At 31.3% G+C, this 22,534-nt stretch overlaps 1 protein-coding gene across 1 annotated transcript; it reads right to left on the bottom strand.

Moving 5' to 3' along the window:
• Positions 1-1,352: 1,352 nt before the first annotated feature.
• Positions 1,353-18,698, bottom strand: LOC127700664 (uncharacterized). Its single transcript, XM_052204232.1, has 9 exons — positions 18,240-18,698; positions 14,810-15,042; positions 12,861-12,999; positions 11,417-11,521; positions 7,422-7,915; positions 6,917-7,055; positions 5,585-5,725; positions 4,448-4,611; positions 1,353-2,688 (listed from the first exon to the last, which is right to left on the bottom strand). Exons 1-9 carry the CDS (start codon positions 18,684-18,686, stop codon positions 2,514-2,516), a joined length of 2,037 nt encoding a protein of 678 aa, XP_052060192.1. The 5' UTR covers positions 18,687-18,698; the 3' UTR covers positions 1,353-2,513.
• Between the last annotated feature and the right edge of the window lie 3,836 nt (positions 18,699-22,534).

Here is a 22,534-nt window from a genome sequence, read left to right as displayed (position 1 = left end):
AAACAGAATGACTTAACCAGATATATATAGAAGCTATGACTTGTAGTTGCAAAAATAAATCTGAAGAATCTAGATGAAGTATATCAAGAAGCTTTGACATGTAGTTGCTGCAACAATAAAGTATACATGAACATATATATATGACACTGTATCCTTACTTAACCAGATGTATATGATGTCAAACATTCTAGGTGTGAAGACAAGAACATTTTGGGGAAAGTTTGATTGATTACGAATTTTCCCTCAAAATAATGCTTAAATTGAAAGTCTTGTTTATTTTTTACTTCCAATGGTATTGCATTTAAAGTTGGCCTATGTCAATTTTAAATTTCTGGTTAATCTACATTTTCTGCTAGTACTGAGTGCTAGATGTTGATGGGTAAACTATACCTATGTTTTAAATAGGTCAAGCTTAAACTACAGTTTAAGTATGGTCTTAATATATTAAATAAAAGGTCTCATGTCAATATCATGAATTTAAAGGGGCACTAGCTACGAGATATATAAAAAATCTAAAATATGATTGTCTTTTGTTCAATCATTAATGAAAGTGAAATAGTGAAATAATAATTCGCTTTTAGCAGCCAGTATGGTTCAATTTTGTCAAAATAAGCTCAGAAACATTGATGATGAATTATTCACTTGAAAGTGAATAATTCGACCTCATTGAATCTGTATTCATGTGAACTTCAATTTAACCCCTTAGCTAGAGATGGATAACGCATGAATTGTGCGTGTCAAGTTATTTAAAGGAAAAGAATGTCAACATTGAAAGTAAAACAAAGGTAAATCATTTGACTGACTGATTCGATCCACAAAAAATCATTCTTATACAGGTAAAAACGACGATTAACATATAGTTTTAATCTATAATACGAAATTAAACAGACCTAGAAAAATCCAATTGCACGCTTTCTCTATCTTATTTATATCTTTATTTATGTTTATATTCCTTATATGGCCATCAGAGGTCAAATCGATAGTTAATTAGATGGCGTCTAGACTAAAATAGACAGGAAACGAAGTTACATATTATCAACCCCATGCCCTGTAAATTGTTTATTTTAGACTTTTTATAATTTGGATAAATGTTTTACATTGTTCTAAATTGAATATGAGAATTTGAGTCAAATCGGTGAACATGAATTTGACAGCTAGTGCCCCTTTAAGAGAATGTAAATGGTATGAAACCGTACCCCTATTGTTCTACTTGGATGAACTGACCTTTCCATTCTCAAGTCTATAAATAGCTATTGAAACAACCAAGCTAGCAACCTAGAATTATGATTTGAGTGATGCCAACAATTTTTCACACACAATATACATAATTCCAGGGATAATAACAAAGTCAATCAGATTAAATTCTTTTATTCATTCAGTTTTGTATAAAAATTAATCGAGATCTAAGGTGCCTAAACTTAGGCAATGTGTCATTCTTGTCATTGTAAAACAACAAAATTATGTTTTGAAAAAAAATTAAATCAGATATACACAATACAATGATCTGATAATTTGACTAAAATTAAATTGCTTGATAGGTAAGTATTATGAGAAACAACAAAATTGGTTTTGATAAAAAATGAAATAAGATGTACACAATATAATGATCTGATAGTTTGATAAAAATAAAATTGCTGGTAAAGTAAGTGTTCCAAATGGAATAATGAATGGATTGGATAATAAAAAAAAACATTCATCATTAACAGCAGAATATAAGGTAAGGTTAAATTGCAAGTTGTGATTTGAGAATACAAATTAAATGAACATAATATGAAACACCTCAGTTGTGATAAAACTTTACCAATTTTAATGTTTCACAATATTTTGTCTCAAATGTGTCCTCAGTTTCTCTTGTTAACATTTTTATGAAATTTTAGATCTTCTTTTTTGTATAAAATTAAACAAAGAAAATCTGACAAATTGCAGTAAAATGCATTTTCATCCTGTTATAATAATTATGTAACAATTGCTACTTGCAAATATATGCTTTATATTTTATGACAATGCTATAAACTGATTTAGACAGTGCAAAGTCGCGCAACTTTACTGTATACAGAATGCCTAGGCATTTTTCCACAACATTCTCTTTTGTGAACTTTCAATGCATTTTAGTGTCACAAACAAGACTCTTTCTACAATTTTCACATTAGTTTCAATATAAATTAAATTCTTTTATCACACTGTCTGTCTTCTTGACAGAGGGTGGTAAAAGGTTATTTTCGTGCAACATGTTTGCAATTTTTATTTCACATGTTTTCATGCTTGAATCTCTGACATTATTCACTGTGTTTCATGTAAATTGGTGAAAAAGCAACATGCAAGTTCTTATTTTTTTTCATTCATCGTGAAATGGCCATTTTATTTCTCTTTCGTCCATGCAAATTCCCCTTTTACGACCCTCTTCTTACACTCCTTCCAAAGCTAGATTACACAACCCTGATTTGCTCCTTGACAAGCTCAAGCATTGTCTTGTCTATTTGGTTCTTTATAAAACATTACTGTATCCAAGTGTTTCAATAATCATCCATCCTGTCCTCATCACTTTCACTGTCTTCTTCTTTCTCATTACTGTAGTATGTGGCAGGTGAACACAACCACGACAGGACTAAGATGGCACCAAATACCATCCCAGCATACAACATGGTGTAGATATGGTTAGTATGATGATGTAAGGAAAAACCAAGATACCTAAAATGTTAAAATACAAGATTGTTATGATAGAAGCAATTGTTCCTGTCACTATAAAAATAGGAGATGTGGTATGATTGTCAATGAGACAACTCTTCAACAGAGAGTTCCTGTCATATCCACTTGAAAGAATTAAAAGAGCAAGATAATTTGCAGCAGTTACTCTGAGAATTTGATGATTAACACTTAATTTTGGAAGACAACTAGTCCTAATATCTAAGATATACTTCAAATAATGGCATTTTCTCTTCTGATACAAGCTTTATTACCAAGAATATAAATGGAACCCCTTTTGAAGTCAATATCCAAATTAAAATTCAGTTTTTCTTCTGCATCAACAATTTGTATTAACACTATGTTTCTTGGGATAAAATATGATATTACCTAAAGTATTTAATTAAACTATTTTTAGGCGTATAAATAGAAAAATGTTCAGTTGTATGAATGAGGTCAAGTGGATTTTATTAATAAATTGACATGGACAGACATTTAAATGTGACACTACTGCATTGTTATGTGACATCATTGCCTTATATATTTCAGTTTCACATACTGTCCTTGATTTAAAAAAACAGAAAGCAGTAGGACTAAAGTGAAAATATAGACAAATTCCTTATTAATTTCAGTAGTAAGTAACATAAAGGCAGGTAAAACTGTAAATGAATAATAATATTAAAGCTATACTAGTGTACTGAAAGTTCCTATAAAATATGATGTTTATAGGCATTTTGACTAAGTGTTTCTAAGCAGAACCTGTTATATATAAAGTTGTGTCAAAAAACAACCAGAGATATTAAAAGAAATGTATAAACTAAACCTTTACTTTAGTGAACCCTTATTAAAAGATCTACAATGTATGTGTTATATAATCGTAACATACCAATATCAGTGTGAATGACAAATGTTTCTGGAAAAAGCTTCACCTGACAGATACACTCGAATGGGAAAGCTTAATATATAATACATTTATAAGCATGGATTTTCAGGGTCAAACAGCATAGCCAAAATCTTCTAAGGTATACTGGACTAATGGAGTTACAATCTAAGTTTAAAATTGGGCCTATTTAAAAAAAAAATGTATGTAGGGAATACGGGACTATGGGACTCAATAATAAAACTTGAATTTTTGTCCATTGTTAAAAAATCTTAACAAATGCATTAAAAAGATTCTGCATCTACAGTATACAGTAAAGCTCGGGTAAATATTTACAAGGAGAGCATACCTGTCAACTGACCCGTATTCTGGGGGTTACACCCATGAATTTCCCCCTTTCACACAGGATTTTTTTAAGAGATTCACTTTTGACATTCTATAATGGATATATGGTTATTTGAACCTTTCAAGCAAATGAAATGAAACAGGTCTATATTACTATTTATATTTACTGCAGTATGAAAGTTAATAATGAAAAAATTCTTATACTGTGGAATCATTTTGAGGGTACCAATTTTCATAGATTGAGGAAAAATTGTATTTTTGTGGATATTTGATTTCCTGGTTTTCCCAATAGTCTGCATACAAGCCAATAGAAAATTTGTACTTCTTTCAACTTTTAAATTAGTAATTCATCTTTACCAATTAAATCTATGAAAATTGGTATCTAATATATTTCAATAAATCCACAGTAAAAAAATTTAAATACAAAAGTGGTCTTTACGTTGGTACCATCAGTTCTGTACATTGAATACAGAATTTAAATGTACATGAAAACTGGACTATGATTATAACCTTACCATACTTTTTTTAATTATAACTCACCCTAATTTACATGTTACTATAATGTCATTTAATCCATCATTATCAAAGTCACCTACAACAAGGGGACTACTGGGTTGACATGGTAATGAATGAGAAGCTAGCAGGTTTCCTTCTTTAAGGTCAACAATGGCTATATTTGACCAGCCAGACATTACCATTGTATCCTGCAATACAAAAGTATTATCATTAATATACAATCATAAATTCAGATATATAAATTTATCTAAATATCTTTAATAATAACGAAAAACTGCCAGAATAATAATCAATAAACTACATGGTTAATTATATGTCTAAAAAAATGTTCTTTTGCAGTGAAAATGCAGACATGATATAACTATCTAGTCATCTCTATTACCTGTGTCAGTCTGTTTATAACATTTATGAAGGCTTCATAGAGGTCACTTCTGCATGCAATTTCATTGGTATGTTTCCAGTTCATGACCAAGCGTTCAAACCATTTTTTATTTCAAGAAGAGAGATCAAATGTAAAAGTCAAGAAATTTTAAATCGGATTTCATGTACTTTAACCCCGCCGCATTTTTGCGCCTGTCCCAAGTCAGGAGCCTCTGGCCTTTGTTAGTCTTGTATGTTTTTTAATTTTAGTTCATTTATATGTTTTGGAGTTTAGTATGATGTCCATTTTCACTGAGCTAGTTCACGTTTTTATTTAGGGGCCAGCTGTGGACCACCTCCGGGTGCAGGATTTTCTCGCTGCGTTGAAGACCCATTGGTGGCCTTCAGCTGTTATCTGCTCTTTGACCGGGTTGTTGTCTCTTTGAAATATTCCCCATTTCCATTCTCAATTTTACTCAAGTGGTCAGTAACTAATATGGCATCATGTGACAAAAAAGGCAGAAACTGTCTCTAAAAACAGCAAATCAAATTATATGGAGTGGATTTCTGAAGTGCCTTTATCTGGCTTAATGCCCAAAATGATTATTAAACATAAAAAAATTTTGATAAAACATTTGCAGTGTTTAGATGCTGTTTCATTGTGTTTCATTGATGTATTATGAATGAAATAAAAAGATCTAGCTGATAAGCAGCAGTAATGGTTTAATCAGGTAGAAATGGTGTACTCCTACTCATCACACGGAAAAACAGAAATATGTCAGGAAATTAATAAATTTCTACCTTGTAACCATAGACCTGCAGTGACATAAGTTGTCTACTTGGATAAAAACTGTCCATATATTGTTGTAACTTCTCAGGTGCACTGTCTACTTCTCTCTTTCTATCCTGTGATTCTATAGACCAACTGGCTGGTGTTCCCACCTACCAACATACAAACAGGTTTATATTTCAAAATTTTGTAAGGATATGCAAACTAATAAATGTCTTTAAAGCTGTGTATGTTAACATATATATATATATATATATATATATATATAAGTGAAGTGTAAGTCCCTGAGAGTATCACCAGCCCAGTAGTCAGTACTTTGATACTGGCATGAAAAATATGTATTTTGTTTATTGAAATTTGCTGTTAAATAATTTTGGAAATAATTTTAAATTAAGGAATGTAAAACCCTCATGCAGATTTCTATTTCCTTGTCTATGTTTGGCTATTCTTTTGATCCATTTTGGTTTCATCAGCTCTTCTACATTTACACAAGGTTTGGGATTTTCAAATATGTTGGTTTTGAGCATTAATAAAGAGGCATTTATTTTCGAAAGACACATCTGGTGGAGTAAAATTGATACTGTTAATGTTATTACAGAATACTGATTAAAGATATTTTAAATTAGATGCTGTGAAAAAATAATAATAATACGATATAACTTTTTATGCATCTGAAATGCTTTTCTGTTTTTACCTTCATCAAGAACGCTCAAAGCTGAATATTTAGAAAGCAAAGGATGTAAAGAAACCGAAACAGTTTATTTTGGTAAATACATAGTTGTTTATATACAGATAAACTAATGTGAATAAACAGAAGATCAAATATGAATTACATATATTTTTAAAAACATTCACATAAAAACAGGATAATAATGTAATTGATACAGTTAATATCTTTAAAACTCAACCAGAGTCGTCCATGTGTTAAATATTTGTAAAGAAGACTTATATCTATATCAATGATATACAAAAGTTGACCAACTTCCTTTGAAATGGTCAGTTCATCTTGAATTTTTATGTACAGCTATTATCAAAAACTGTCATATATTGAAATCAGTACATTACCAATTTAAAACAGCTTGTTTTAGGTATAATATTTTACTACAGTATATATATGAGTCGCCAAAAAAATGGTTACCATCTATAGTTTTGACTGTTATTTGTAAGAATCTTTGTTAATAACCAGGGTGGGTTTCTTGACAACACATCATTCCTCTATGACTTACAGTCGCTTAGATCTAGACCCTTAAGCAAAATTTAAATATGGAAATAGCTACCCATCAATGTTAAAATGTCCTCTGAATTTAATAAGAAATGAGTAATATGGTTTTCATAATCCGTACCTGCCAGTTTACATTTCCTTCTTTGTCGTAAGATGATACTCGACCATAACTACCCATAGTGATAATGTCATAGGGTTGCTTATCGGTTGGTAAATGATGTCCAAGTAAATGTCTCAGGATACCCGTCTTTCTTGATATACTGTAAACAAAGAAAGTCTATATCTAAATGATAAGATTTGTCAATTCAAGAGTAAAGAATAAGAATAAAAAGAGGTGTAGGGTTTACATCTATGTGACAGTATCAAACAACACACACACAAAAAATGAAAAGACATCTAGAACTGTTTGCTGATCTAGGATTCATTTTCTTTTGATTATTTCAAGTTTGATCAAAAGATGAGAACATATGCCAGATTATAAACTGGCTGTTATCAGTCTTCAGCTGAAAATAATTTTAACAATAAATTAACAGTAAATCTAATTTTTTTTTAATATTTTTTTTAAAGTTTTGACTATTTTGTGATTTTTTTATTAAAGAAAGAACTTTATGATTAAGTAAGTTTACCTTTTAATGATGATGGGTGGTAACTTCTTAAGAATATCCTCATCATAAGCCCATGATGACGAGAAAAAGACACGGAAAAGTTTACATACAGCTAGTCCTTCCATTTTCTCCTTTACTGGTTGTAATCTCCAGATATCAACAAAACAGGGACTACGTCCTTCTTCTGCCCCCCATGAAACTCTGTCAACGTAACCATCATAATCAATATCAAGGTAGATGGCACCATCAGAAGCTAATGGAAACTGTGTAACTGGTTGTCCTGTCAGTAGATTTAGTACCTCAAGTCCATTATGATTATGGATGACCACTACATTAGGATTCACTATATGTTCATCGTCTGTGTGCGGTCGTTGACCACCATAAGCATATCCCATAATATGTTCTGGTCTGAGCGCAGATTTCTGTTTTTGTTGATTGTCCATAATAGCCTCATCTTGTTTTTGAAAACGACCTAATTTTATCTTTGTATCTTCTATATTATTCCAGAAATGTGGCTGCAAAAACAATTTTGTGATTAAAGAGATGTGTGGTGGAAGTATTACTATTTACATATATATGACGTTGCTGTAAAATATGTACTCTGAAAAGTACAGCAAGCAATTTAACAGTGTATGTGGACATGATGTTATATGAGCAGGATAGTATTTTGAGCTTGCTTTTTGTAAATGTGAGCATTTTTAAACCCTTTGACCCCATTTTCATTGTCTATCAAAGGATACATGTTGTTTTGTTTGTATTTATGTTTTTTTATACTTTATAAATTATCATTAACTTAAAATGCTTTTCCTTTATGAATTTTATTGTATGCTCTTTTATGTATCTTTTATATATAATTAATAGTCAACAGATCAAGTTTAAAACGGGCCAGGAGAGATCTAAATAATACTAGTTTAAACCATGTTCATGTGTCTGTCCCATGTAAAAATTAATCATTGCTTGTCTTTTGTCATGTCTAAATTTTTTTTTGTCATGCAGAAATTTTCCTGTTGATGGCAGATGTTTTATAGTCTTTGTTAAAAATGATTAAAGTTTTCACACTCAGTGTGATTTAGAGCTTGACATATAGTTTAGACTCTTGTCTTTTGTTGAAGACTGTATTTTGACCTCTAGATGACTGCTATACTGTGAGAGAACTTTTATTTGTGGGTATCAATTTTTGTGGTTTTTGTGGATGGCTTTATCCACAAATTTAAGTGTCCAACGAAATATTACAACTGTAGTCAAAATCTAGACATAGGAAAATCACCATATAGGTTTGACTGCATGGATACGGGCATATAATATAGAGAATACAACAAAATATCAGCAAATGCACTATGAGCTCTACATGTATATACAACTTTAGACAGGATTTCATCCATTTAATCTTTAAAAAATTTAAACTGTACGACTTTTTATCTTTTAATTCTCATTCAAAATTAGTATTGATCAATGAAAGTCTGACTTCCAGTTATGATATGTGTCTTATGTGATGATGAAGTGTTCATTTTATCTCCTCCTAATTCTCATACAAAAAAAAAATAATAATATCATATTGGGCTTGCTTTTATATTTCATAAGAATTAATTCTACAATTCAAAGTACATATGTAGCATTTTTTAATGTAACCAATTTCTTTAGTGACATGTTTATGGCCCAATTTCACCTTTGATGATCGTTTATCTGTTGACCATTCGATCTCGGGTTAATTAGTGTCATCACTTCTGATTACACATGTGCAACAATTCGAATGTTTACTTTGCAATGGCCTTCCCTTCGAGACAATTTGTAAGCATAGATGAATCAGCTTATTTCCAAAAGTAATTATCATATTAAAAATTTGATGAATGTTGTCAGTAATGAAAGACAAACAAGTAAGTGAAAATTAACACCTTTATTTTGCAATGTCCCACAAATCATTAAAAAACAACATGATTATTTTCAAGATGAAAATTAAGGAATTTAAGAACCCACAAACATGTAACTTTTGCTCAAACCATGAAAATTAATACCAAGGAATGAAAATACTTTCACGGTATTTGTGTTGTTGGGTTGCTGTCTAATCAAGATTAATCCCAAATCTCCTTTTGCTCATACAAATTTTAACTGTTCATTGTTACGTATAAAGGTATACATGAAAAACTATTTTGCAACATGTGTACTTCTGTGACATTAAACCCCTTTCAATCAATCAATATGCAGAGTATATTTCCATCAGGTGGTTGTAATGATTATTGATAGAAAGTAAAAACAAAATGAGAGTGGTAATGGGAAAGTAAGTATTTGGCCTTTTGCTCTATACTTCTAAGTTTGATACAATGTATTAAAAATAGCTTAAAAAAAAACCAAGCTTTATGATCAGAATTAAAATTTCAACAACACATAAAAGTGATAACAGGAATAAACACATATATTAGACAGTACAACAGACCACACAGTGAACTATCTAAATATAAAAATAAGGAGATGTTATATGATTGCCAATGAGACAACTATCCACTACAATAGACCACACAGTCAACTACCTAAATATAAAAATAAGGAGATGTTATATGATTGCCAATGAGACAACTATCCACTACAACAGACCACACAGTGAACTATCTAAATATAAAAATAAGGAGATGTTATATGATTGCCAATGAGACAACTATCCACTACAACAGACCACACAGTCAACTATCTAAATATAAAAATAAGGAGATGTTATATGATTGCCAATGAGACAACTATCCACTACAACAGACCACACAGTCAACTATCTAAATATAAAAATAAGGAGATGTTATATGATTGCCAATGAGACAACTATCCACTACAACAGACCACACAGTCAACTATCTAAATATAAAAATAAGGAGATGTTATATGATTGCCAATGAGACAACTATCCACTACAACAGACCACACAGTCAACTATCTAAATATAAAAATAAGGAGATGTTTTATGATTGCCAATGAGACAACTATCCACTACAACAGACCACACAGTCAACTATCTAAATATAAAAATAAGGAGATGTTATATGATTGCCAATGAGACAACTATCCACTACAACAGACCACACAGTCAACTATCTAAATATAAAAATAAGGAGATGTTATATGATTGCCAATGAGACAACTATCCACTACAACAGACCACACAGTCAACTATCTAAATATAAAAATAAGGAGATGTTATATGATTGCCAATGAGACAACTATCCACTACAACAGACCACACAGTCAACTACCTAAATATAAAAATAAGGAGATGTTATATGATTGCCAATGAGACAACTATCCACTACAATAGACCACACAGTCAACTACCTAAATATAAAAATAAGGAGATGTTATATGATTGCCAATGAGACAACTATCCACTACAATAGACCACACAGTCAACTACCTAAATATAAAAATAAGGAGATGTTATATGATTGCCAATGAGACAACTATCCACTACAACAGACCACACAGTCAACTACCTAAATATAAAAATAAGGAGATGTTATATGATTGCCAATGAGACAACTATCCACTACAACAGACCACACAGTCAACTACCTAAATATAAAAATAAGGAGATGTTATATGATTGCCAATGAGACAAATATCCATCAAAGTTCAGACGAAGTGGATGGGAGCAATTATAGGTAACTGTACAGCCTTCAACAATGAGAAAAATCCATACCGTATAAGTTGGCTATAACAGGCCAAACTCCTTCCAAATAATTAGAGATACAAACAAAGACAAACTACACATGGTCCAAATAGCCTTACTCCACATTCATCTGGTGTAAATGGCGATATAAATAATACTTGACTTGATGATTCAGAAAAAGAATTTCAAGTCCATACAACTTTAATTGCGTTAAAATACCTGACTTGATGATTCAGAATAAGAATTTCAAGTTGATATGATGCAAATGGTAGTATCAATAAAAATAATTACTAACTTGACATGTAGTTGTAATATGAAACATGAATATTCAAAATAATTTCATATCAATTATGATTTTCTACCTTACCAGATATTTCCAGATTTCCTGTTTATAAAGATTCCAAGGACTTTCTCCTACATGGAGTCTGTGTCTCTTCAGAGCCAACTTCCAATGGTGGTCACCATGTATATCCTAATTCATAAAATGAAAAAAACAGGGAACAATAACCATACCATGGAATCAATTATTTCCATGGTTACCAATTTCTGTGGATCTAATTTTGTAATTTAAATTGTATTTTCATGGATATTTGATTTGTGGTTTTGACACAGTTTTCATACATACCTATAGATTTTTTTTTTTAATTTCTTGAACATTTAAATTCTAGGTTCACTTTTACCCACGGTATCCATGAAAATTGGGATCCCATGAATAATAATTCTAATGCAATTATTTTGTATCAATGTACCGCGCAGAGACAGGTAAACGGATATTTGCGACAGTAAAACTACCGATGGACGTCTGCAAAGCTTCAAATACAATACAGTTATCTCTAAAATCCACAGTAAATCAAGAGTGATTTAGAATACTTATGACATTACAATAAGAAATCCATAAGGCATTAGGATGAAGAAGTATTATCATTTTTAAACGGAAATGTAACATCCAGAAAAAGTTTGTAAAAATAAAACACTTGTACCCTAAAATAATCTTTTAAAGTTTAGAAACATACTGTCATCAAATACTACATTTTTTTAAACTGTTGGACATTTAATAGAATATTTACTTTAAATCTATATTCATCGCATATCATCTATATAATATAAAGTAGTGTGTAAAAGCCACAAATTAAGTCATTCTTGTATGGAAAACAGCATGGGTCCCACCAAGTTTTTTTTAGATTATTGGAAGTCTCTCCTCAATGCCCTTCATCTCCGTATACTTTATTTGGCATTTTATCATTTTTTGATTCGAGTGTCACTGATGAGTCTTTTGTAGACGAAACGCGCGTCTGGCGTAAATATAAAATTTCAATCCTGGTATCTATGATGAGTTTATTTACATATGTCAGCATGCAAATAATCTCATACCTTGGATCACCTTCCATCAATTTGACTTGACCTACATTTGTCATTCATTCCAACAATTAAATGTACATAATCAAAGTAAAACCAACAGGATTCTGAAATACTGGGATTGCTAATAATTTTGTTGACTGTATATAAATATCACACATAAGTACATCAAAATTTAGAAAAGCTTGCATAATTTTTCAATACTGTAAATTCAGAAATTATTGCATTCATTTATCGTTGTGATTTTTGAAGAATGAGAGATTATAATATTTATTGCCATTTCAGGAAAATCTGCATAAAGACATATGTATCAGATATTAGAATGCACGTCCTTATTATTTTGATATTTACCCAATCGCATTATTTGCATTAATAAATATCTTGCAATAATTTCTGAAATTACAGTTAACAAAAGAACCTTGAATTGTTATGCAAACCAATTCCCCTGCACATACCTTCCCTGATGTATCTATCTCTCCAAAATCTCCTGGTAAGTGGTGCCACCTGGTGGAGCCATCTTTTGCACTTATGGCAAAAGAAGAGAAATGTGTTAAAGAGTTATCCTCCTTGGTCGCATTCTCTGATGTTGTGTCACTATAAAATATATAAAATCAAATAAATATCTATCAATTCTCTGCTGAAGTTGTACCATTAACAATCATACCACATCTTCTTATAAAGTACATGATTTTTTTTACATATTATAGTATTACATGTACTATCATTTAAGTAATGGATTCTCAAATAAAGTTGTCTTCTATAATCTTATAATAAATAAAAGATGTTGAGGATGTTTCAATGAGACAGCAACCACACAACATAAAGAACAACTTGAGTTTAACATAGGGTTTTCAACAATAAAGAAAACTCTATACAATATGACAAATTCCACATCACTCTATGATCATGCAAGATGTGAATTTTACAAAGACTACCATAGAACTAACATAAAAACCAAATTCTTTAAGTGACAAAAAACACTGAGATATAACAAAAGACAATAACAATATGATTTCTTCACTTGCATGATGTTTTCAAGAACACATGATATCTTTAAACAATACTCAGAATACATGATATCCTTGAACAATATGAACACATGATATCTTTGAACAATACTCAAAACATATGATATCCTTGAACAATACTCAGAACACATGATATCATTGAACAATACTCAGAACACATGATATCCTTGAACAATACTCAGAACACATGATATCTTTGAACAATACTCAGAACACATGATATCCTTGAACAATACTCAGAACACATGATATCCTTGAACAATACTCAGAACACATGATATCTGTGAACAATACTCAGAATACATGATATCCTTAAACAATACTCAGAATACATGATATCTGTGAACAATACTCAGAACACATGATATCTGTGAACAATACTCAGAATACATGATATCCTTAAACAATACTCAGAATACATGATATCTGTGAACAATACTCAGAACACATGATATCTGTGAACAATACTCAGAATACATGATATCCTTAAACAATACTCAGAATACATGATATCTGTGAACAATACTCAGAAAACATGATATCCTTGATCAATACTCTGAATACACATTATCCTTGAACAATACTCAGAACACATGATATCTGTGAACAATACTCAGATGGTGATCTTTAGTTGCTAAACATCCCTGTGATTTGGAATCTTTAGGATTTGATAAATACTGAAAACACATGATATCTTTGAACAATCACAATACTCAGAACACATGATATCTTTTAACAATAACAATTTTCAGAACCCATGATATCCTTGAACAATAACAATATAAAGAACACATGATATCCTTGAACAATAACAATATTCAGAATAAATGATATCCTTGAACAATAAAACTATTCAGAATAAATGATATCCTTGAACAATAACAATACTCAGAATAAATGATATCCTTGAACAGTAACAATATTCAGAACAAATGATATCCTTGAACAATAACAATATTCAGAACCCATGATATCCTTGAACAATAAAACTATTAAGAACACATGATATCCTTGAACAATAACAATATTCAGAATAAATGATATCCTTGAACAATAAAACTATTCAGAATAAATGATATCCTTGAACAATAACAATTTTCAGAACACACGATATCCTTGAACAGTAACAATATTCAGAATAAATGATATCCTTGAACAATAACGATATTAAGAATACATGATACCCTTGAACAATAACGATATTAAGAATACATGATATCCTTGAACAATAACAATATTAAGAACACATGATACCCTTGAACAATAACGATATTAAGAATACATGATATCCTTGAACAATATAAATATTAAGAACGCATGATATCCTTGAACAATAAAAATATTCAGAACACACAATATCCTTGAACAATACTCACTTTGAAACTTTAGTTGTGTTGGTATCATGTACTGTGTGTGAGAAACTTCCTCCAATAATAACCAGCCCTTCATCATTTTTCCTGACATTATGTGATGTGATCATAACATCCATAGCTTTGATCTTGTAGGTCAATCGTACATGGGCAATGCTCATCAGTCTTTGTTTCCATAGTAATTGGAAGTCATGTGAGTAACAGAAAACCTGCCAGTCATCAGTTGCTATCACTATGATCTGCAAAAATAGTGAATAGTATTTTTACATCACAGTATGATAAAATATAAAGGGTGTATCTGTGTGGCATTTAGTTGTAATTATCCTGAATACACATTTGAGTTCATTTGTATTACAATATCTATCATCTTGTTAGCAAAGAACAAACCCATAGACCCATTTGTAGATGTTTCTTTAATGTCAAGTATAAGCAAAATGTTTAATACAGGTATTATATAGAACATCTTTTACTGTCTTTAAGTTATTTTTTTCTTATTTCAAGCACTTATTATCAATATTTTTTTCTTTCATGTTTATTTCCTATCCACCATATTTGCAAAGATTCTGTAAATTGCATCAATTTGCTATATGGTACAATATATATTAATATAAATTATTCCCCTCTATCTGCTGAAATTGGTTAGAAATCCTGTTTCTTAATTTTCTGTTTGTCAAATACAAATGTAACCTTTTAGATGAATCAAGCTGACACGTAAAAAATCTAACACATCATATATAATCCAGTTCAAATAACACCCTTTTACTTTCAATATGAATATTTATTGTAAATACTGTAAAAGTACTTTTATTCATGGGTACCAATTTTTGTGGTTTTTGTGGATGGCTTTATTCACGAATTTAAGTGTCCAATGAAATATAACAATTGTTGTCCCAAATCAAGACATAGAAAGATACCCATCTACATGTACATGTAGGTTTAACTACATGGATATGGGCATTGCATCGGCACTAAACACATTTATTTAAAAACCAGTTGTTGGCATGACACGGGTTATGTTCTTCTCATATATGTTATGATGGTATGATACTTAACCCCTAACGGGAAGGATTGTGCCTGATATTCATATGATGAAGACATAATCTTTCAATCAGTTTAATTGAAGTCTGGAGCTGGCATGTCAGTTAACTGCTAGTAGTCTGTTGTTATTTATGTATTATTGTCATTTTGTTTATTTTCTTTGGTTACATCTTCTGACATCAGACTCAGACTTCTCTTGAACTGAATTTTAATGTGCGTATTGTTATGCGTTTACTTTTCTACATTGGCTAGAGGTATAGGGGGAGGGTTGAGATCTCATAAACATGTTTAACCCCGCCGCATTTTTGCGCCTGTCCCAAGTCAGGAGCCTCTAGCCTTTGTTAGTCTTGTATTATTTTTAATTTTAGTTTCTTGTGTACAATTTGGAGTTTAGTATGGCGTTCATTATCACTGAACTAGTATATATATTTGTTTAGGGGCTAGCTGAAGGACGCCTCCGGGTGCGGGAATTTCTCGCTGCATTGAAGACCTGTTGGTGACCTTCTGCTGTTGTCTGTTCTATGGTCGGGTTGTTGTCTCTTTGACACATTCCCCATTTCCATTCTCAATTTTATATAATCTATAGAATACTTTGAATATCAGCAAACGCACTATAAACTATATATACAACTTCAGACAGGAGTTTACCCATTTAATCTTTAAAAATCCTAAACTGAACCACTTTTAACCTTTTAATTCTGATGAAAAATTGCAATGATGAAGTAAAATTGAGAATGGAAATGGGGAATATGTCAAAGAGACAACAACCCGACCAAAGAGCAGATAACAGCTGAAGGCCACCAATGGGTCTTCAACGCAGCGAGAAAATCCCGCACCCAGAGGTGGTCCTCAGCTGGCCCCTAAATAAAATTGTGTACTGGTTCAGTGAAAATGGACGCCACACTAAACTCAAAAACATATAAAGGAACTAAAATAAAAAAACATACAAGACTAACAAAGGCCAGAGGCTCCTGACTTGGGACAGGCGCAAAAATGTGGCGGTGTTAAACATGTTTTGTGAGATCTCAAGCCTCCCCCTATACCTCTAGCCAATGTAGAATAAAGAAACACATAGCAATACGCACAGTAAAACTCAGTTTAAAAGAAGTCTGAGTCCGATGTCAGAATAGGTAACAAAAGAAAAAAAGCAAAATGACAATGATACACAAATTAACAAAGGACTACTAGCAGTTACTGACATGCCAGCTCCAAACCTCAATTAAACTGATTGAAAGATTATGTCTTCATCATATGAAAATCAGGTACAATACCTCCCGTTAGGGGTTTAGTATCATATCATATGAAAAAAAAAAAAATTTCATATAGGGCTTAACATTTTTTTCATCAGATATAATTCTACAATTCAAAGTACATTTGTAGCATTTTTTTTATGTAACCATTTTCTTTAAGTGACATGTTTATGGCCCAATTAACACCTTTGATGATCGTTAAACTGTTGATCATTCAATCTCTGGTTAATTAGTTTCATAACTTATAATTACATGCGTGCAACATTTAAAATGTTTACTTTGCAATTTCCTTCAATCGCGACAATTTGTAATCATAGATGAATCATTTTTTTTCCGAAAGCATATATAAAAAAATTGAATGTTGTTAGTAATGAAAGACGATCAAGTAAGTGAACATGATCTTAGGCCCAAGAACACAGTTATTTCGTAGTGCATTTCTTTTAGACAATAAAGTCAAATTAAAAAAATCGCACCTGCTCTATCTCAAAAAGATTTTTACAGTGTAGTGTACTACTATTAAGACAAATAATATCAAAATTATAGAAAAGTCTACCAGCTCTAACTCAAAATATTGACAATTCTATGTAAAGGGGGTCTAAAATTCAGTTTGACAGCTTCAGGCATACTAGTTTTTGACCTTTTTTAACTGGACCAAATCACTAATTTTCTTAAAGATTCAGCACCCAAATTTTTTTTACATGTAATTTCATCCCTTTACTTAGTATTTCATGCATAAAATATAAAGAAATGAATTTGGAAAGTGTATGAACAAAATTTGCTAGTTATACACTGTCCACACTACATGCACTAGGGACTTTATTTGTAGACAACGAAAATCTAAGGATGATAACTGTGTCCTCGGACCATGAACACCTTATTTTGCAATATCCCACAAATCATTATAAAACAACATATGACAATTTTCAAATTATCTTCCTTTTGTGATTGCTTCAAATACTTCACTCAATTTTTTACGGAAAACTAAAATCCATGAATTTAAGAACCCATGAACATGTAACTTTTGCTCAAACCTCAAAAATTGATACCCACAAATAAAAGTACTTCCACAGTACATGTACTAGGAACTTAATTTTTTTTCTCCCCAAAACCTATTTCTACATAATCTCCAAATGCTAATACAAATGTACCTGTTTCCTAATCTGAATCATGGACTGATAAGACACAGTAAATCCTGTAGCCATGACAACAGGTCTACTTGTTCCACCATCTTCTTTGGTTGCTATTGGTAACTGTATTTTATTTTTAACAACAACATGAGGTAATGTTAGATCATCTTCATCCTCAGTTTTATCGGGAAGAGCTAGAGACGTCAACTTATAGTCATTAGATATTAGAATGATTTCATTTACACCATCACCTTCTAAATCAGTAATAATTGGTGATGGTAACCGGTCCTCTAATGTGGGGTAGTCCTTGTTACTATAATAATGAGGCTCTACTCTTTTCCTCCATACAGGTTTCATTATGTAAGTGTCACCAGCTCGAAAAACATACGCTATTATTGCACACAGTACAATAAATATGACATAATTAAAGTTAAATTTCTTAAGATTCATCAGCTGTGATATTTCCATTGTCTGTTTCCTGTAAAAGAGATAAATATCTTTGACATAAGTGTATACTTTACAAAAATCTATAATGGGATACATAAGGCTAGCTAGCTAGTATATACATGTATTGTTCAAAGGCAAAGGGCAACATTCACTTTAAGCCAAACATGGACTTGAATTTTATCTTTATCATAAAATTTCAAAATGGCCATAATTAAGTTCATAAATGGATCCATTTCAAAAGCCTTTAATACTTAAAGGTTAAACAAATCTCTATATAAGCATGATAAGAGTCACCCTAAACTTCAAAGTCAGCATATTTTTTATATATTGTCAAAATACGATGATTTTGTGCATTTGTCGGACATAAAAGCTTGAGAAAATCCTTGGCAGCAACATAAGATCCAAAATTTTCTATAACCAAAAGTTGCCAATGATGATTTTGAATCCCTAAACACAAAAACTTTCTGGATCAGGGGTGGTGGCCAAAGTAAATTATGCTAAAAAATTATAAGAATTATTGAAAATTTGACCAAAATTGACGTTACAACTCAAATAATGCATATATTTAAGGGGTCGTTACTTCGTTATTTTTAATGTGATTTGTCAAAAAAAATTGTTTTGTATAAATAGTATTGTCTAAACTATTTTATGTGTAGTATTTTGGACTGATTAAACAACTTTAAAATCTTAGGGCCAGTTTTAATCCTTCATGAACTTACTCCTTTGCTGTAGCACTGTTTTTGGTTGTTTTTCAATTATATTTTCTTTTTCTTTGTGCTAACCAGAATAATTCTGTCCCTTTCCATAATTGATCACTCCTACTTGCAAGGGCCTGAACTAATTATATTTAAATCCTGAATCCTGAAGTTTGATTGGCACTCTCATTGGACAAGAGAGTCAATCAGCAGGCTGCTCAATTATATCTAGATATAGGCAATTCACAAGTTAAATCTGAATGATGAATTGATGATTTTATCAGGTAGGGGACAACCTGCCAAATGGGGAATAGTTCCCAAAAAGAGTATCTATCCCTGATATGAGGGAAACTTTCCTAGTGTTAAAAAACTAATTTTTTTAATACACATTTTATACTTCAAATGGCACATATTCAGGGGTTCAAATTAGCGGTGGTCCGAGGTCCGCGACCTTCCATTTTTGCAGTCGGACTCTCGTTTTGGTTAAAAGCTACGCCCGACGGACCTTCGGTTTGAAAGAAAATAAAAATAATCTTTGCCGACCTTTTTAAACAAAAATTTCCAAACAATCTCAAAATTTATTTTCATCATTATTATTCATGACAGCGCTGTTCATTTTGTTCAACCGCTAGCTTTATGCCGAAAATTGACAACTAGTAATGTGTAAATCCGAGTAAAATCGTATCTGACAGACAAAACAACATTGAAAAACATTGGATGCCAAAAAACCGGAAATTAAGAAAATAAAAAAAAACGGATCCGATTCCGGAGCGGATAAGGGTAATTCCGGGTTTGCCGATCAAATACAATGAAAAAATAATAATTCCAGGCAATTGACAAAATACATCTATGATGATAAAATATAAACACTAGAATTGAAAACCAAAAGATATATTGAAAAGAAAGAAAAAGTAGGAAATATTTATTTACAGAAACTCAAAATTACTTTTAGTTCATAAATTTTCATCTCAAAATCCAAAAAAATGTGACAGTAATTTTCTTTATCATTAATAAATATTGATATTACATGTAGATTTTTGTATAGTGTAAACGTATTACTACAATTCCAAGAGGTAATTTCTTCTCAATTTTAAAGGACCAGTACAAATCTGGAAGTTTCTTATCTTATTTTCACAGAGGAACTAATGCATTATAATAGTGCAACTAGATATGATACACTTAAACCAGAGACATATATACACATGTATATACGTCTCTGCTTAAAGAGCTTTGAATTTGAACTGTTTTATAAAATGGTTTAAGTACTAAGTAGTAATAAATTACCAATAGTTGAGACAAGACACCCACCCATGGTGACACCCTCCTCAATAACAAAAAAAAATATTATCTGAATTTATAATATACAAGACAATTACAATTGTTATTAAATATTTAATACAACAGTGACTTTGACAATGAAACAAGTTGACCTAACACCAACAGCACATTAATTTTGTTACTTGTATCTTACTATGTTAGGAAATATTTCAAGTAAAAATAGGACCTGGAATTTAGGTTGTGGACCTTTCAGTTTGGAGTGTCAAAGGTCCTGGACCTTCCAGTACCAAATGTTAATTTGAATCCCTGCATATTCATGAAAAATGCAGCAAATTTTCCATAAGATGAATAGCCATAACTAGATTTAATAAGAAGTTATATAATTTATAGCCTATGAAAACTTCCATAAATTTTCAAGAGCCCTACTAACATGACTAACTTTTTTTAAGAAAATTTTATTTTTAGCACTACCAAATGATTGCTCATTTGAGGGTATGTTACTCATTTGGGGAATAGTTCCCCATTTGGCAGGTTGTCCCCAACCTTTTTAGATTGACTGTGCATTCGTGCCTTAATGTAGCCATTGTAGAGCAGCGGAATATAATTAATTAACGTATGAACTCTTCTGGTATCTCTTTGCAATTAGTTATATGCTGGACGAAGGGAACAAACAGGTTAGAATAGTCAATTACATGTAGGTCTATACCACTATGGTCATGATGGTACTGAAAGACCTTCAACATCATGGTGGAAACATGATGGCAGGCAATAAAACTCTTTCCAGTATTTGTTCCTTTTCAGGGTTTTTTGTAAAACATCATAAAGGAGGGTAGGAATGGGGTACCCCTAATGAAGATTGACATTAAAATATTTGTTAAAACGTTAACAATATTAAGTTATTTTACTGAAATTTACTCCATTTGACTCTTACAGTAGCTACAAAATGAGATTTGATGAATGACAATTAATTTGACGCTAATGGTAGCGAAAAACAGACGTTTGACGCTTTATGATAAAGGGCATTCATACCCTCACAAAGGCACATATATGTATCATGCCTCTATATTATCATTTTTTAAATTGTCCATTTGGGCAAGTTGCAAGAAAATCAACTTGTCCGACTTCAAAACTCACTTGCCCAAATCAAAAGTTCAAAAATTTAAATAATGCTGTGAGTGTCCTTCCCTCCTGATACATTTATTAGATATACAAACTTTAGATCTCTCAAGCACTCCTGATGAATATTAATCAACATGATCAAGGCAATCGCTTTATACACAATTAATTTATTGTTTACAAAATTCCAATTTTATGTCTTTTTGACATATAATTCGGTGTCCTTATCAAAGCGCATATATGAGTCTTGGACACGATTTTTTGTCTAGATGTGCCATATCATTAATCTGTGCATCCTTGGGATGCATCCTGGTTACATTAGCTGACTCTTATCATTATCAATATTATCCTTTAGCTGTTAAATAGTATCCAAAAATATGCTTGTCAATATATTTATACCAATATATATATACCAGAAATTGACTTCAGTTATCATGCATGCTTGCAATAATGGTAAATTCCAAGAGAAATGAAAAGTGATGATCCCATTGATCACATGACAGGTATACACTCATCCTATCAAACCAGAAGAAATAGAAATTTGTTTACCTTTACGCACGTTTACCTGCAATCTAGTTGTCAAAGAAGATAATTAATTATTGAATGATTGCAAACCACTGTAAATTAATAATTACGTTATGCAACTCTTTAGAAATAATGTAAACTTAATAATAGTAGGTCAATCAAGGGAATAAGTTCTAATAGACCACTTTCGAGTTTGTTGCATTTGCGTCAAAAACTTTGGTTTTAGTGAACATCATTTGACATTTGTGCGTTTAG

This window comes from Mytilus californianus, unplaced genomic scaffold (genome assembly GCF_021869535.1).
Source record: "Mytilus californianus isolate M0D057914Y unplaced genomic scaffold, xbMytCali1.0.p SCAF_5, whole genome shotgun sequence".
NCBI classification, from domain to species: Eukaryota; Metazoa; Mollusca; class Bivalvia; order Mytilida; family Mytilidae; genus Mytilus; species Mytilus californianus.
This window is presented reverse-complemented; position numbering and strand designations above follow the sequence as displayed.

Excerpts from the sequence above, each read along its gene's own strand:
- LOC127700664 (XM_052204232.1), bottom strand. The coding sequence starts at position 18,686 with ATGGAAATATCACAGCTGATGAATCTTAAGAAATTTAACTTTAATTAT. Across the intron at positions 7,056-7,421 it reads CCACCCATCATCATTAAAAG|TATATCAAGAAAGACGGGTA; the intron begins GTAAACTTACTT and ends CTTTGTTTACAG. Across the intron at positions 2,689-4,447 it reads ATAGTAACATGTAAATTAGG|GTATCTTGGTTTTTCCTTAC; the intron begins GTGAGTTATAAT and ends TTAACATTTTAG.